Source organism: Engystomops pustulosus, chromosome 9, assembly GCF_040894005.1.
Source record: "Engystomops pustulosus chromosome 9, aEngPut4.maternal, whole genome shotgun sequence".
NCBI classification, from domain to species: domain Eukaryota; kingdom Metazoa; phylum Chordata; class Amphibia; order Anura; family Leptodactylidae; genus Engystomops; species Engystomops pustulosus.
The window spans coordinates 33,389,078-33,407,674 of record NC_092419.1 but is presented as its reverse complement, the minus strand read 5'-3'; the positions used below and the strand labels follow the sequence as shown (position 1 = coordinate 33,407,674).

The window sequence follows — 18,597 nt, the reverse complement described above, 5'->3', positions numbered from 1 at the left end:
CATGGCTTGCTGCTGTGATACCTACCACGCTGCTCCAAATCTACCATGTGTTGCAATGGTTGCCATTAACCCTCCACCCTCCTGTATGTCGCTTCCATGGTTCCCTCCTGAAAGTACCCATGATGCACGGTGCTACGCCCACCACTGTGTCTGCAGCAACAACACCCGCCACCAGCGTGCCCTTCGCTGCAACAGCTACAGCCAATCAGGTTTGGCCCTTTAAAATAGCTTTATTGCACATGTAGAATCCTGCCATAATGTACAAGTATAGTATTTCTTATAGTATTTATTATATGCACCTTGCGGATAGGTGGTGCTATTTTCATGTATAGATATTCGATGATGTTGACTGATTTATGTATATCTATACCAAAAAATGGCACCACCATAACAAAGGGTTAATATTTGTCACTTGTCCTGAGGTGTATATATGTGATGCTTATGACCGTTCTGATTTTCGAGCGATAGAAGGGGTGATTGTATGTTCTAACAAGAGCGACATGGCAGAGTCAGTGATCATGTTGTGTTATTTGCAGAGTCCTTCCTCGAATAGACAGCTTATTAAACCCTATATAATACTCTAAGTAAGTCATGTAGTCATTAGATATTATTAATTAGTCAAAAAGTTACATGTTTCTAGCTTAAACAATAACTAACATAGGACAAGTTGCCCCGCTTCTGCCATGATGTAATTCATGTCAGGCTTGCATGTGTCCAGTAGGCGTCTATTTGCTGAGATTATAATCCTATTACAACCCATTTATATGTCCTGTAAGTCATTTATAAATGAGAATTGCGCTACTATTGTTCATGCACGGCGTGTTCTCTAAAACACGCCTAGAATTACTATTCAATGTGAAAACCAGCAACAGGCCTTGTTCTCATAGTGCATTTTGGGTGCAATTTTATTTAACTTTGCAATCGGCAGTCCTGATGTTAGAAGTCTTATTCTTGCCGGTGGTACCGAAGGCTGTACCCCCTGTGACCAGACATTTATCACCTATCCTTAGATAGATAGAAATGTCTCTAATAATAGATTCCTGTTAAAGGGCACCTACCACCACATATCTACCTATAAAGGTAGATGGGGTGGTAGGTGGATCTATAGGATGTGAGGCTATCCATTTTAAGGGCTAATCCTCACGCCCCTGCAATAGTTTGGAAACTTTTATTGAGCAAATAAGTAAATTTTTAACGCAACTCTGGAGTAGCCAGAACTGAGGCCACACGTCGCCCCGGTAGCCTCTTTGTTCTGCCAAAAAGGAAAGAAAGACTTCCAGTTTTTGCAGAGTTCACACCAGCGCCTGGGGCTTCCCACATAATCTCCACTTCAGAAGAGGGTAATGGAAACAAAAGACGCAAGGTTCATGGAAAGTCTTCCGTTTCCTTCAGACATTAACGTAAGGCTACATTTACACAAACATATGCCCGATGGGCCGTAGCCAGGCAGGCATACGTCATTCGCCATGGAGAGCAGGAGGGTGACCTCTCTCCAAAGAAATGCACGGCGTATGGTCCCTAACACAGGAAAAGATAGGACATGTCCTAACGGTTTCCCGTTTATGGAGCGGTACGGTGCTACACGTGTGCGGCATCATATTGCTCCATGCACCCATTGCCATCTACGGGGGGACATATGTAAGGCTGCAAGCTTGCACCCATACATGCGCCCCCCATACGGTTGTGTGAATGTAGCCTAAGGGAGGTTTCCTTTTTATTATGTTCCCGTTACTTATAGCAGAAAAAATGTATGCAGGCGCTACTTTGTGTTCCACTATTAATAACAGAATGTGTAAAGGAAACTAGCAAATGCAACTGTAAACTTGGCCTTGGGGTCCTTTCAGTCTGGGAAATACGGACCCAATGAATGCCATATTACCTATCTTGTATGTAACCCGGGGATTCCCTTGTATCACGATCTATCACATCTGAACTGTGCTCAGTTCGCTTCCAGGGACTGGCAGGAGACATTGGGGGAGATTCATCATCAAGTAAAACCGTTCTAGTTGCATCAGAGCTCAACTTTAATTTTATAAACAGCTGTAGGAAAATGAAAGCTGGGTTCTGATTGGCTACCATGGGGCAACTGGAACAGTTCTGCTCTGACACTTCAGATAAATCTCCCCCATTATTCCGGGAAGTCCCGTAGAAGAGAATGGAGCACTGGTTGTTCGTACATTTGGGGCACTTTGTAATGAACACCTGGATCCCTGTGATGGGAGCAGCAGCAGAAACCTGTACTAATATTGCACTATATGAACAAGGTCTAATGCTACTGTATCTATAGGAACTATATAAGATGCACCTTACCAATATTACCCATGATGCTTCTGCAGCAATCACCTTTCAACCCTGATCTTAATGTTTTATATTACTATAAAAATGTTGCATTTACCTCTAGCATTGAACCTGTTATTTGTCTCCATGTGTATAAACCTAACATAATATGGCACCCTTGGTTTTTTTTTAGTAATATGCTGCTAGATGCCACAAAATGGACCAGATGTACCAACTAAGTACTGCCTTAGCAAATAGACCCGACCCTAAGCCAATGACGCAGGGTTGACTAGAACTCATGCACAAACCAAATTAAAATGCTTGCCTGGTTCCATATCCTAGACCCCCACCCCCTTCCTCACGGAGGAAACCCACGGCTGTGACTTATTGATCGCAGACCAGTTTTCCATTCACCACCATTAACGGCAATCATAAATAGCATTCTCTCCAGAAAAACCTTTTAATTTGAAATCTTTTCCACTGTAGATGTCCCAATTTTCACTAGATGAACTGAATAACAGCATGTATGTATCACAGATCTTACCAATAGAACAGTAAGTTTGTTTTCATCTTAACATTAACGTATTAACTGATTTCTGATATTTGGAAAAAAAAGCATATTTTTGGGACTACTCATATAATTACTGACCTAGAGGAGACTTCTGATATATTCTCTATGTAATAAGTGGCATTAGCGAAGGCTAAGAGTCAGGACTAGATGAATGTTACCATGAGACAGCACAGCTTCGAGGGGTTAATGCTGCATTGCTGTTAACATTGCAAATATTGACTTGCAACAAATTTATATGCTTTTTGTACCAGAACATTGCAGAACGTTGCTTCCATAATATGTTGCTTTGTGTTGCTTTCCATGTTAAAGATGGACCTATTTTGCTAGATTCCAAATGTTTGTTTTTTTTGGGGGTGGGGGGGTTTGGGGGTGGGGGGGGTTCTGTTACATGTGGAAACCAGGTTTTTATTTGTAGAGTTTAATATCCGGAATGCCAACTATTTGACCGTGTAGATGTGTTTATCCTGAGATTCTATCCCATGTTTGGTCTGAAAGGGCTTTGTGTATATTCTACAAAGAAAGTATATTATTACAATATTAACAACGGGAGAGGTTTATTTCAGAAATGGAATCGCATGTATCAATTCAATGTATTATACACTACGCATATTGCTCAAATTCTATTGGTCCTCGACAGATATAAATATATATAATGATAATAATACTTAATAATACATTTATTAAATTAATATATTTTATAAAATAATATAAAACTGAAATTATTTCATATTTTACATAAAGTAGTTCAAATTTGCAAATTTTTAATAGATTCTATTAAAGCTACCAAAAAGTTTTCCAAAAGTAAAATATAAGTTATCTCCTTTTTGATTTCCAACTGCCACAATGACAACTTCCTCTTCCCTTTTAAACAAACAGGAAATGACTGCTTAGCCAATCGCTGGCTGTGGTGGGCTGTGATTGGCTGAATGGTCACTTCCTGAGCATCAAAAAAGATGAGCAGGGACCTGGGAATTATCAGGGAACAAAAGCAGCAGGGGAGTAAATTGATTTTTTACCTTTTTAAGCCATTCTGAACTATTTATAAAGTGGCTCTTCAGTGTCTACGTTTTTTACAGACAACAATTAGGGCCAACAATATTTTTTTCTTTATAGTGTCAGACGAAACACCTTATTTTCACAGGAATGGGCAACAATCTGTAGTCCCCACAAATATCATGGGAAAACAAGAATTGTAGATTACAACATCCTGTTAACCAGTGTCCTAAGGGGAAAGCTGGTGCCAGAGAACACCAGCGAGATCTCCTCTCTCTCTCCTGCATGACTTTTGGCGTCGCTTGCAAATTTTTCCAGTATTTGCCTCACACCCAGAACCCTATTCACATGTGTGAGATTCACGTTATTATAGGCTTTGATTTGGGTTTCAGCACCATAATGTACATATGTCATACCCATCACCTGCACGTGCCCTTACATTTAAATTAAAAATTACATGAGAAAGTAAAAAGTTTAAACCTAAATTTTTGTAACCTCACTAGTGTTATCCCTCAATGAATTATTACAAAGACTTTATGCTGTTCACTAGTAGTTTGAAAAGTCTTTGCATCATTTCAATGAGGTTAAGCCGCAATAATTTCTATTCCTGTTAAAAAAATAAAATAAAAAAGCAACAATATTTATTTTATTTCGTCCAAGAAATGTATATAAGCAGTGTTTTTTGTTTTGTTTTTTTTTTCAACTTACATTTTATTGAATAGTTTTAAAGTTTCACAGAGGTTACAAATAATGCAACAAAATCAATTTGGTCATGGAAAGTGAACATTACAATCTTATTAAATTTCAATAAGACCTTTACAGCGAAAGTCGGAACATATATAGCAGGTAGACAACATGGTGTTCCAACAAGCAAACAGATGTTCTTATGGAAAATATAAGCAGTGTTTTAGGTAATTGTGTAACTCGCCCTTTAAATTATTAAATTACACCTGTTGTGAAAGGAAGACACCGATTGGAGTAGAAACCTCAAGTGAACTTTTGGCTTTATGAGAAGTAAAGTAAACCTCAGTACAGTTTTTTGCGTAATTAATCTTATGCCTGGGAAACGGTGACATCTCGGATAACACAATTCACATACAACTATATGACGTTGCTTTGCACTAAAGTCATTTTTACATGTGTATTCTTAAGATCAGGGCTATGAAAAATACATGTGCCAGGGGTCATCAAGATAAAATGTGGTCCATGGGTGTTGCTTAGGTTGCAATAAATACTGTATAGAAGTAAAAGAATAAAATACACATTCAAAGGGAAGCTCCACCTTAGATCATATCATGAACTTTTTAAAAACATAAACTTGGCAATAATGTAGTAGATATTCCAAGATTGGTAAAAGAGAAGTTGCCTATTTGGTGCCAACATGTTTTCTCTATATTGTAATGTGATTGGGTTCATATTCTTAAGGAGACCTCCAGCTGATGTAGGGACCTCTTGCTTCTAGAGGAGGGGTTGTTCGCATACATTTTGCCAGCGAGCACTGGGAGTAAGAAAACTGCCTCTTTGGTTACTTTAAGTTGATAAACTCATTGAGCTCACACCTCTGTTCCAGCATGAGTGAAAATTGGATGTAACATTGGTTTGAGTTCAGCAAGATGGGTCCGTATGGGCCTCTGGCACATGCACAGCGAGTCGGTGACGATGATAGTATATGTTGGTGTGAAAGAAGCCTAAGATGGCACTTTATTACCAATATGGACAGTTGAATATAACATAAGGTACAGAAGCTACTTTTGGAAAATGCTATTTCCTAATATAAAGTTCAAGATGGACACAAGGTGTAACTTCCCTATCCCCTTATTCCCGACATTATGTTGCCTTAACAATGACTGAATTTGCCCCACTGGTTCCTCGGTGTCATAACTTTCTGTCTTTGTTTCTTTTTCCTTCTCTAGTAGGCCATGTTGAAATTCTGAACAGCAGAATTGTGGAGTACCAGAATTTCTCCGTGGGAAGTTACACATGGCCTTTCTGTAAATATCCATTACTGGCGTCCTCTACCACCTCGACAGTAAGCCTGCTGCAGTCTACATGTTAACCAAAAAGAGAAAAAAAAAAATTATGGGAATGTCTGAAAACAGCACTATGGGAAAAAAAACAAAACATAAAAGTCATCATTGCTCTCTGAAAGCGGTTATACACGTAGGATACTATACTAGACTTTTCTAACACATTTACTTTTAACACATGTAATCATTCTGCGTGTACCATGTTAGATGAGTGCACCATGCGGAAGCTTTGTTTTGCTGCATATTATTGGTGGATTCACATTTTAAAGTGTTATCTTAACTGTTTTGTTTACATTGTAGTCGATTCCATTTTTATGCGTGTATCATTATGATAAGTATACTCGAGACCATCTTTTGCATTGTGATTAATTATTACATGCATCGTTGTTCTGTCATATTCTTAGTATTATGCCAAACAGGGGCAAAGTGGTTCCGAAAAGAAGGTCCCTAAGAAATGAGCTCAAAATTTTTATATTTTTTTAAATTTTATTCAATCCTTTAATTATTTTTACCAAAAAAACATCACCATCTAAATCACAAATTCATCTTCACGGTAATGTTGCCACCATTTTTTTAAATTATTTAAAAAAAAAATTTTTAATTATTTTAAAATTTACTGGAGTTAACTGAACAAGTTGATTTTGAGCCTTCCTACAACTTTTACTAAATGCATTGCTGAATCTTTGGCTTCCATCAACTAACTGTTTTTTAAAAAGTTTCTTAACCCAAATGTATATATGCATGCTATCAGCAAGGTGGCATGCCCCAGCTTCATTCACCTTATACCCAGGCATGATTACAATTTGCTATCTTTATGTACAGTACACGTTGACATGTTTATTGGAATACCAACCACTTGGCCATCGGTCAATAGTGGTTTTTATTTTTAAGGGTCATGTTCAGGGGTCGAATAAAACATAACTCAAATCTTTGGGCACAATCAGAAGATGAACAATAATATCATATGTCATGGGAGAGAAGCATCGTCAATAAATTTAAACATGCCCCATCCTTATTTCTTCCTTATCCCAATTCTGTACACGAGCACACTTAGCCAAGCTGTGTGTGCAGGGGTGCACCAGCCATGAGGTGAGTTGAGCCACTTGCCTGCCTCAGTGGCTGCAGCTAAGTAGGGGGCAGTATCAGGGGTGCAGTTATCTGCTACAGAGAAGACTTAAAAATATTGGAGCAGATTTACTTACCCGGTCCTGTTGCGATCCCCGCTGTGTGCTGTTCGTCGAGGATTCGGAGCTGCCGCAATTCACGAAGGTCGTGCGTCCAATTTCCTTCATGTGTCGCTTCCCTGCTCAGGTCCGCTGGAGTTCACCTTCTTCTTCCTGGTGCATGTAAGTGCTTGATCTTGTGACACAATTTCGTTTTTAAATTCCGCGGTTTGTCTGAATCAGTCGGGTTGTCCGACAGCACCCCACCCCCCGTTTTTTTGGGGGGTTTTTTGTTTGTTTTTTTTTGTGCTGTATGCAAGCCGACGCCATTCTGATCGCGTGCGCCAAAAACCCAGGGAAATTCGGCACAAAAAGGAAATATTCGGGAAACCCGACAGAATCACGGTCCGAGGACTCTTAGTAAATGCGCCCCATTGTCTCTTTACACCTGATGTCCACATGGATTGCGAGACACCACATACTAAAAAATAACCTAATACTTTACTATTGGATGGTGCGGAGACGGCGCCCTTCTATAGCTCACCCTTGTGTGCATGGGGAAGTCTATAGCAATAACTATTACAATGAGCAGTGTGTGTTTGGGAAGCCTTAGATGGAAGCCAGAAATGAAGAATAATGCATTTAAAAAGTAACAGTAAGGCCATAACAATAACTAGAAATAAAAAATTTTAATAATATAAAATCTGAATAAGCTGATTTTACTAAAATATAACATGCATAATATTGTGATGATATGAACTTACAGTACACATTTTACTCTCTACCTTCATCCCATGCCTAAATTATTTGTTATATTTTAATGCAACTGTGTCGTAGCCCACTGGCACAGTCATTTTAGCACTTATTATTTATACACACCCCTCACCCCCAACGTGAGGGAAATGAGTGGGCGGGGCCTACAAAACGGAACGAAGCATCACAGGGACAGCAGGAATAATGGACATACAGGATCTCGGCTTTGTACATATGGACATTGGCTTGATCCAGCCATATATACAAGCCAGCAGAGGAGATAACTTTAAGTGAAGTCGTGAGAGAACAATCGTATATGCTATAGCTTTAAGAAATGGGTGTTGCCTAAACACGGACGAGTTGCACTTGATTTTGAGCAGTGGATCTCTAACCACTTTGGTTCCTGTTTTCCAGAATACTGCCACAATTAATGTAATATGTGGACTAACAAGAGTGTTTTTAATTTGAAAAATTTTTTTTGTTTTTTTTTTCTGTTGAAAACTATTTTGCGTTACCTGAATGAAATTTTGCACAGTGCGTGCCAGTGCCTCAATGGTGAGAGATGTGACTGAAGCAGATCTGATACATTCACATGGTATATGGCTTTATGGATTTAATGGATTTAGATGTAAAGATGGAATTTTCAGTGCTAAATAGTTTTTGTTTTTTTTTAATTTTGTATATTCTGACACCTTATTGTAATCCTTTTTTATGTATAAATATATACATATATTTTTAAACATCTGAGAGATGTATATAGAATGTAAACATAGGGGGTTTATTCTTCAAATCCTTTCAAGGGTCCTTTTAAGAGGGTCCTTTTAACCACCCGCAGTGAATGGTAGATTTTGATTGTTGAAGATACATTGATCTTTCTGCTTCGTGAACAAACGCCTTCAATTCCTAAAATTTTTAATCTGCATTCACAACTTTACTACCCCCCCCCCCCCAAACTGATTTCAGCTATTGGGTTTTCAGTTTTCCCAGTTATGAAATGTTTTACCTTTTATCTTAGTCCATGCCATGCACTTCAATGATATTGTCCACTGTAAAAACCTGTATATGAAATCATGTATCGATGGGAACACTATTGAAAATATGATATAACCGTAACCGGGTCACCAATTGGCTCAGTAGACTTACAGGTTATATGGTATTTCCCTACATTTATAAAATGTATTAGATAGCCACCTATGTTAGTTTTAAAATTGCCTCAAGTTAACTAATGTTTTGTAATATGGTACAGAAAAATGGGGTGGTTACCATTTGGTATTTGGATACTTTGTGAAATTTTAATGGGATTGAAAACTTTGGATCATTTACACTCTCAAGTCTAGCCTGGATAAAGGGTCAACATATCCCAGGATTGCAGTGGGGCCTCTCGAAAGGTGACCTTAACTTGGAAACTTACATCCACTTTAATAACTGGTATAGGACCTCCCTTGCCCGTTCACCGAATTGTTGGAAAACGCAGGGATGGGGGAATATACCTTAAACTAGCCAGACACAAAAATTTAAGTTGTCTGTACCCACCGACTTGGGCTGGACTAGCCAACCATCTTCTTCCTGAGAGAAGTTGGATATCAACATCTACGAGAGAGAAGGTTGCTGACTCTAGCATGAGTGCAAATGTCCAAAAAAATATCAAAATTAATAAAGAGGAGATAATTGTTTCAGATCAATACATAACTACAAATAGGGTTACATGATTACAGTACATTCTCTAATCCAATTCTAACAATCTATAAACAAGATTGCTTTTAAATTCGGAAATTCGGGTTTCAGATTAGATCGGATGACTAAAGGTGGACATAGATGTGAAGATTCCTGAAAACATATACACAAAAAGTTCATCCATTCACCTTAAAAACAGTAGCATTTTTGCAGGAACCTGCATGATAAACTTTGAAAAATTTCGGCATATGTTAAGTTTATTAACATTGTAATATACTAAACAGATTTCTTTTTGTTTGACTAAAAGAAATCATCCGCCAACCACAAGAAGATGGTTGCTCCAAAAAACCAAACCCTAGTCAACTCCTGGAAGGAATCAATACATCTATGGTCGCCTTTATCTTTGAATTCTTTGTTTAAAATTTCTCTTGGTGGATATCCTAAAAATGTATTATTAATTGCTTAGATCTAAGAAAATATATTTTGTAAATCTGTACACCTAGAAAACAAAAACATTTTCTACCAAATGTAAAAAAAAATGTTATTCTCCATTTAATACTATGGTAAAAAATGTTTTCCTTTATTAATACTAAAAGGAGTATTCCACTATGGGACAATCCCATTTTTGTTAAAGGGTGCCCTGACAAAAAGCTGAAACCACCAAACCACCAAACAACGAGATGTCATCTTTGAGGAAACCCCAACTGTTCAATTTCACTGCAGCGCTACACAGCGTATCTGGTGTAGTCTAAAGGGGCAGTTCTTTACGGCAAGACCTCCCTCTATTAACTTGAATTGAATTTTTGTAAACCCGACTTCCCTTTAAACATTTATTATATTCACAGAAATATTAGGTAATTACCATTTTGTAAAACTCCCGAAATAAATCAAAGAAAGAAAAAAAGTCTAATATTGCAGTATCACTATAACATGTGGTGTGCAATGGCTCCGATTTTTTTATTTTTTTTTGTTCTGCGAAAAGAAAAGTCAATGTCGACAGACTCTAAACGTCCTGTTAAGGTTTTTCTTTTTCTCTTCTTTTTACAGTCACTGTGATAGTGACTCTAAACAAAGTTATTGAGTTTTTTTCTCACTGTATATTAAAAAAAACCTATGTATTCCCTTTAATTCCAAAAATTAAAGTCAGCCATTTTGTTGGTCCAAAACTAAAAGGAAAAATGTTGACCATGGAGGGTGTGAGTTCATTAAGAACAAGTAACATCACTGGAGTGCCTTATTTCTCAGTGTTGTCACCCGTTCCTAGTGATGTGATGTGGTGTCGTGCTCTTTCGTGAATGTTGGCTTGGACTACAAAATGGCTGTCTTTCGTTGAGGAGATAGTAGGGTTCTCGAAAAAAAAAAAATCGCCCTATGTTTTTTTGTTATTTCCTTTTATTTATCCAAAGCTATTTCTGTTAGTCCATTTCAATCAGCCTTATGCAAATAATATGCAACAATGCTGAAACTTGGATGTAACGGGTCTATAGGAGGGAAAGTTTTATACATTTAACATGTTAGGATCTTAGAAGTTAGATTATTTTCTTTTGAATGATAATGTAGTTAGATGTAAGGGAGTGAATGAAAAATAATATAAAAATCGAAAAAAAAAAAAGTACAGTGTTTTTTTTTTTAATTTGTGAAATATGATTTCATAATCAACCATGTTATTCGTTTTTGTTTTTTTTAGTTTGTAAAATGATTTTTACTTGCACCAATATTTTAGTATAGACTATAAGAAAAACATACTAGTGTAAAGACAAATTAAAAAACTGGAGTCTTTAAAAAAAAATCCTAATTTTTTTTTTTTCTAGAATTTATAAAATGTTAATAGTGAACTTGTGGGATAATTTTTGGTTTTCTTTCTAAAGGGTTTTTAGTGTGTTCTGCTCTTTGTTTTTGAAGTGTTATATAATATACATTTTGGTTTTCTCAATTTTTTTTAATTTTTTTTTTTTTTTTTCCTGTTATCACTTGCGGTTACAGTGTAGTCCAGATATGTCTGTCTTAATCATGTGATGTCTTAAAGGAATCACAGGAATGACTTGTATCTATAGATGTATGCTAATAGTTTGTAAAGGTCTTTTTGAACTTCACCTTTTAAGTGGCACTTGGATATCATCCCAATGTTACACGTGAGCAGAGATTTTCCTCTCCTTTATTGTCCATCTTCTAAGATCTGCATATTTAAAGCCATTAGTAATTTTTTGAAATTTTTGGCACATATGTGGCTTGTCAATCTATATAGTTAGATTTGACTTTTATTCCCTTGATCCCTACTGTCATACCCCTTCCAGCAGCTGAATGTTAATGTTTCTCTCTATGGAAGCAGAATTTCAGGTACTGCTCACCTGGGGAATGGAAATGGATAAAGCCAAGGAACAAGTCCAGTAACTTTTTGGCACTATTTTTAGCAAGCCCTATTGCATTTGCAGTTGTAATTTCCATTTCTCCATTTCTCCTTTTCATTACTAACAGATGAATTTTACAGAAAACTTGTATAAAAACAATGTGGACCCACCATAGTTAAATTCTTTGGCCAACAGCTATCCCTCTCATTGCCCTCTACATTCAAAGAAGTGTGTAAATGGGGAACATCTCTGGTGGCCAATCATCTTACCTGCGTACAAAAGGTTCAGGCATACTGAAATCCATCAGCCTATTCATTATCTTTCCTACCATATTTCAACAGGCGACAATCAGGAGGCCTACATGCTCGTCACATGGTTTAACGGGCTTTGTAGAAATTTGCAGGTTTAGTCGACATTAATCACGGTTTCGGTTGGATCGGCTAATGATCTTCTTGGTCCTTCAATGACATGGAAGGATGTTAGTTAGACATTGAATTTCAACATGCCCAATTTTTTTGAGTTCCAAGAAGAGAACTCATCAGAGTTAAGTGAATCTTTAAAATATTCGATTTGTAGAAGCTTCATCAGAAATTTTCTAAAGATTTGGTTCAGGTCGGAATTGATGGAGTTCCTCCAATTGTCGTGGTAATTGGTATATAAACACACACGCACACGCACTTCAGGAAAAATTACTTGACTTGATAAATCTTTATTCCATCCCCCAATGCTGGGATTAATGAAAGTGGTAGCTGGCCGCCAATTTTGAAGGATTTGTCCGAAGCAAATTGGAAAAGATATGGATCCAATTTAGGGCCTAAAAATTACAGATTCATACCAAATCTACGACCCAATGATTAGATTTGCTCATCTCTATATCCATAGTTGGCCAAGCTGAGTAGTTTGAAGGACATAGCTGTTGGCTAAATGGGAATTCACACCACAGTTATCTGTTGTGCACGACCACTGCAAGAGTAGGCAAAACATGTCCAGAAGTCAAAAATTTATGAGTTCAGGAACCGCAAATTGTCATTGAAAAATAGGAGAAATGGGAATTATTCATATCCATAACCTGCAAAATTTTACTGGTGCCCTCAATGTTGAATTCCAAATTATGTTTGTTTTTTTTTTCCGGTATGAGACCACTTTTTAAGCATCCTATCAATTTGTGCAATATTAAACTGAATTTTTTGAGCTACTTTTTGCCTTTTAATCAGTTCAGCCTTCTGCTCCAAAATATTAATGTGCCACTCACTAGAAAGCCTTACAACCAGATACATACGCGTCATATCTCATATTTAGACAAGTCAGTATTGCTGAAGACTAATACTTAGCCCCTTTAAGAAAACCAAAAGAGATATTTCCAAAAACACTAAAAACACAAGCCCATGACATTCAGCATGAAATATGGGAGAGAGATCTATTTATAGAGTCAGTTTATCAATATAAGGACATTGTAGCCACAGCCTGAGCTGACTTTCTATTTCACGTATAAGCTGTACCCTTAGGTCAGCCTAGGCTGCGGCGGCCATGTCAACCGTAAAACTTTTACGATTTCAGTGTAAATATACAAACTATATTAAGTATAAAACTACATTACTGTTGGTCATTAACGTAACGAATCATAGCACATACGTTTGGAAAGAATTTCTATTTCATCATAATCAGTTTGAGATATTTTAGTAACTATTGAATTTGAAGGAGAGACCTTTAGGTGACTTTTTAATACATATATACCATAACTTACGGAGTTCTAGTACTACGGTCTCCATAATGAAGCATGATGAAGATTATAATTGCTTTATGGCGTCATATACAGAATACATAAATATTTGGATGTAAATGCCTACAATGATAGATTCATTGTTGTGTTATTATAATAAGTTGCTATGGCAACACAAGACTACAACATGGCTACCTTTTGTACACATTCTTAAATTTTCACATGTAAAATAAGGACCGTGTCAGTAAGAGCTTAATATTGATACAGTTCATCACCATCGAAATAACAATTTACTTTAAGATTACAATCCTTTTTGCAGGTTTGACTTTCGGGTACATTTAAAGCACTGTAGATTAGGCATCTGAATTACCAGCTGAATATTTGATATACCCCGTATCCGAATGAAAGATCCCAGCATGCCTTAGTGACCAATAGCCAGCGTTGTGTCTTCTCACATCTCCAAAAGCTGGAATAGACAGTTCCACCAATGGGGTGATGTCTATTTCTGATAATCATCGAAGGAAGCTATTGAGGCTTATGTGTGTAAGTAAGGGAATCTGCTCTCAAGTGTAGACAGACCTCTAATTGTAGGTCAATAAGGTCAAAAGAGAAATCTTAAGATTTAAACACAAGTTGCTGGAGGTTATAGAAGTCAAATTAGACGACCTCTACATGTTCTATGCCAAGAAGAACATCATCCTTTCAATTTCTATGAGATTTGGGTAGTTATACCAATTTTACCAATATTTACAGCCACTCAAACAAATAAGAGTTGGTCATATACTTAAAGGAACTATAATGGGAACATGTACAATTACGGTAGGCATATATATGGTGTGAACCTTATAGAATCGCCATAGTGATTTCGAAGCTCTAACAGAATAATTTTCTTAAAGAAGATCTAAGAAAAAAATTCCCATACCAAATTTTCAGTCCCATACTTAGGTTTAAAACAAACCCTGTAACCCTCCTGCAAGAGCACCCCTTTAATTTCTACGTTCCAGAAAGTTTAAGATCACACGCACAAATCAGAACCATCTTGCCGACGAGGAATCGGCATAATGACCAAATTAATTTATTGCTTTATGAGACTTCTGATGTCATTAGTGAAATAGTCCTTATCTAGGTCATACCATGTATTTGATTTATCACGAGTAATAGAACATAAGCCTTCGTTGCTGACATTTGTTTTGTCCTCTTCATAAGTTATTATGATTTATAAATCTGTAAATGGGTCAGAGGCTGAAAAAAACGTATATATTCCTTCGACATCGAAGGTCAACCTCAACAAAACATGGTCAACATCATGTTTTGCCAATATGTGCCACCCCTAATGGCTTGCAGGGTGTGGTAAACTATTAATATAGCTGTACAAACCTATGGTCACACAGTGGATGAGGCCATTAGTACATTTTTAAGGGTTTCAGAATTGCCCGACATAGGTGAACGTGAAGGTCTGTCTTCAAGACTTCAAGATTTCTGTTGCACTTGGTTTGTTCAGGATCAAACCCCATCTTTGTCATAAATTTCTGTAAAGGTTTTGATTTTATGTCCTTTCCCGGTGAAGCTGTTTCATACTGTACTGTATAGAAGCCAAGTAAGGAGGTTCATCATGGCCTAGGTGTTTGTGTGCTCCAAGTTTTTCCCACAGTATTTCAAGAGAGGAGAGTGAGGCATATTTTTTAACAGGCCTTAAACCCATTTCATGTCTATAGATCGCACACTCACTTTCAAAAACGAGTTCTGCCTACAAAAAATGTTTTAAACAAAGGAAATATAAAACTGCTGGGATATTTTAATACTAATTTATATAAGCAAAGTCTGTAAAAAATTGTGTGGAGTGATCTCTAAGCTGCGTTTCATTTAACAAATCTCTTATTTCCCAGCCCTACTCAACATATGCTGCAGTATGATATATTCCTGAGTGATCCTAAAATTCCTTTTCTATGGGTTATTTCTTGGTCTAGAGAAGGACGGGGCAACATGTGACTTCTCAGCTTCTAGAGCAGTACAAGTTCCATCGTACTAGTACTTGAAGTATCAATCTAGCTTGAGGACCACTGGTTGTCTTCCACTGATCTAGTGCTTATGAAATGTAAGCTTTCATTGAAGATACTGTATGTCAGCCTATATGTTAAATTTAGTGAAATGAAATTCGGTCGGTGGTATAAAAACCAAAATGAAGATGGATACGTTGATACTTTGTCATTGGGTTGTAACAAATAATGGAGGTTAAAAGAACCAGAGCAATAAAGGACAATTACCATCGGGATCAAGGATTGTAAACCAAGCACACTTACATTCTGGTAAGTGTCCCCTCTCGTAGGATCCTCCTTTGCTTCTTTTTACCAAAAAAAGCTTTTACAACTATGTAAATGAGTCTAAGGGGTTCCATGGAGCTCATTTGCATAATGTCTTAAAACTAAGGGCATAAAAAGTTTAAAGAAGAGCAGATCATGCCAAAGAGGGCACACACTTGCATGTATGTGTGCTTGGTTTACAATCCTTGATCCTGGTGGTAAATTTTCTTTAAGTAACCTCAATAAGGTGGGGGCAAACTAATGTCAAGTATCATCCGAAAGTAGCAAGTGAGTGAGGTTCCCTGTCATGCCTTATCGGGGACTTAGAAATCCAGCAACAGCTGGAGTACAGGGAAGATACCTACCCCGACTAGAAAGTTTTGACTTTTACTGTTGTTGAACTAAGCTCCCAATAAGGCCTGTGGCTCAACATCTTAAAAAAGTAGCCACGAAAGGCAGATGTAGTTGTAGGTCCATCCCTAGTTCTAGATACTTAGGTTCTAAAGATGGATCAAGGCTCTTTGTCTGTCTATTCTTGGTATGAAGAGGATTTGTTATGGCATTCGGAGTGCTATAACTTGTGTTGTGAGTTCATTATGTCCGTGCTCAAAGGCCACGAGAAGTGAGAGTCTTTTTAAGTTTTTATTCTTTTTCCTCCCTAAGCATGATATGCTGCTTCAACAGTGTTGAAGATACAAATATGCTGCAGTTAAACTGATTCAGTTAGTGTACGAATGTGTGAGACACACCTTTTTTGCACTTATGTACATAGTCCAAGAACGGAAAAATAATATGTAAAAATTTAAAAAAAAAAACTAAAAAAAAAACTTGGAACATATTTTGAATATAAAAAAGTCCTTAAAAACACAGGAAAAGTTTGTAAAAGAGATAGGTATAAATAAGGCTTTGAAGAGACAGCATTTTGCTATAAAAATAATTTTAAAAAAATTCCAAAAAGCATGATGTTGCTTTGCAGTTGCAAAAGCTTTGTAGGTTGCCATAGCTTAATATTCAGCACTGGTAAACTCCAATTTGCAGCATAGAGCATGCAGTGAAATAAGTATCCTCATTCTGGAGAAGAGCTCAGGGTAGGGCTATTATTAGCTAGTTTTCCCGACTTTTAAAAATTACTAACCCATTATCTTCTATAAAGCTTAAGTTACATTTTGGATTTTTAGGATTCTTTCAAAAAGTTACGACTTGACTCCTGTAGAGGTAATTTGAGGGATCAGTGCACATATGGTGCTACCCCTGTATTCATTTTCCGCTCTTTGGTGTATGGTGTCTTGCAGGCAAAGTTCAATGAGAAAAAAATCGGCAAACTGGCTCTCCTCCAGAAGAAGGAAAACCGTCTCTCTAGTATCTTCCAAACGGAATCTGTCTTGTAGGTCAAAGCTGATGTATTTAGTCATGTTTCCAGGCCCTTCTATGGTCCAGAAATTGACCTATAGGTTGCACTAGTCGTCTTCCTTCTGGAGGAAAGCCATGTTGCATACCTTTAATGTGTACGGTCTTGCGTTATTATGAAAGCACTTAGAGCTCTTCTCCATTGTAAGGTACTTGTTTCACGCATGCCTTGATTTAGAACATGGTAGAGTTGACACGTGAAGACCGTTACCTGCCCTTTAATCAATGCTGCTGTCCTATCAAGGAAAATTTGCCTGTACATTGTAAATCTTCCATGTGTTCTTTTTATTCCAACTTTTTTCTTTCGTATTTGACTTTTCTTTAGACTGGCAGTACAGGCAGTCCCCGGGTTACGTACAAGATAGGGTCTGGAGGTTTGTTCTTAAGTTGAATTTGTATGTAAGTCGAAACTGTATATTTTATAATTGTAGATCCAGATGAAAAATTTTTGCCCCAGTGACAATTGGAGTTTAAACATTTTTTGCTGTAATGGGACCAAGGATTATCAATAAATCTTCATTACAGACACCTTATAGCTGATTATTGCAATCTGGGACTTTAGTAAAGAATTCAGAAAGGTTCACCAGAGGTCAGAGGGGTCTGTCTGTAACTATGGGTTGTCTGTAAGTCGGGTGTCCTTAAGTAGGGGACCGCCTGTATACTCTAAACCCACCCCACCCCCCACTGGACAGTTGAGCAGCCATGAAGACCGATATAGTGTCCCATCGCAATCATACGGAGGTTTGATTTGGTGAAGCGTGGTTAAATGGGTATTCCCATCTGGACATTTACATTTAAATAATTTAATCTGCCATATACATTTTTTCAATCGGACCTGTGTGGAGATAACTTCCCACAAATGTAGCCATGTTGTCCCTTAGAAACGAGACATCTGGTCATATCCAAGGACAGTTTCTTTTTTTTTTTAATTTTATTTTATTATTACACAATATACAGCTGTTACTAAATTGCATTGTACATGTTATCCACCGATGTAATTGGGAAATTTGGATAACATGTACAATGCAATTTAGTAACAGCTGTATATTGTATAATAACAAAAAATAGTTGACTGTCCTTGGATATGACCACTAACGCACTCTGGCTACTGAGCCCCGTCCGACCTCCTGGATTCATGCAAAAACAATTTCTTTGCTCAATGATTTCAGCTGCGGTGGTTGTATCCAAGACAGCTGTCCATATGACTGAACATGAGACAAAAATACTAAGGCTTGTAATTCAGCTCACCTTCTATGTAGCTCTGTGTTCATTAATTGAAGTGGCCATGCTCATGTAGCCCATCTGATCCGGCTCCAGACATACTAGTTTGCAGACAGAAAAAAAGGGCACTGGCTTGGTGATTG

General features: G+C 37.3%; 1 protein-coding gene and 1 long non-coding RNA gene across 9 annotated transcripts in view; one reads left to right on the top strand and one right to left on the bottom strand.

Annotated features, from left to right (window-relative positions):
* MBNL3 (muscleblind like splicing regulator 3) overlaps nucleotides 1–7,297 on the top strand; it is a 46,036-nt gene extending 38,739 nt beyond the window's left edge. For 2 of the 6 annotated variants that reach the window (XM_072122929.1, XM_072122926.1), the window contains 3 exons: nucleotides 115–209; nucleotides 2,764–2,831; nucleotides 5,755–7,297. In XM_072122929.1, the coding sequence (XP_071979030.1) occupies nucleotides 115–209; nucleotides 2,764–2,831; nucleotides 5,755–5,767 (176 nt within the window). In that variant the 3' untranslated portion in view covers nucleotides 5,768–7,297. Of the gene's footprint in view, nucleotides 1–114; nucleotides 210–536; nucleotides 601–2,763; nucleotides 2,836–5,754 lie in introns of those variants that run through there. The other 4 variants (XM_072122931.1, XM_072122930.1, XM_072122927.1 and 1 more) reach the window with 4 other exon arrangements.
* Nucleotides 5,517–18,597, bottom strand: part of LOC140076403 (uncharacterized) — a 30,496-nt gene continuing 17,415 nt past the window's right edge. Inside the window, exons 1-4 of one of the 3 annotated variants that reach the window (XR_011849594.1) lie at nucleotides 13,551–13,615; nucleotides 12,076–12,264; nucleotides 11,553–11,634; nucleotides 5,517–5,886 (exon numbers count right to left, since the gene is read on the bottom strand). This is a non-coding gene — a long non-coding RNA (uncharacterized lncRNA). Of the gene's footprint in view, nucleotides 5,887–11,552; nucleotides 11,635–12,075; nucleotides 12,265–13,550; nucleotides 13,616–18,597 lie in introns of those variants that run through there. The other 2 variants (XR_011849593.1, XR_011849595.1) reach the window with 2 other exon arrangements.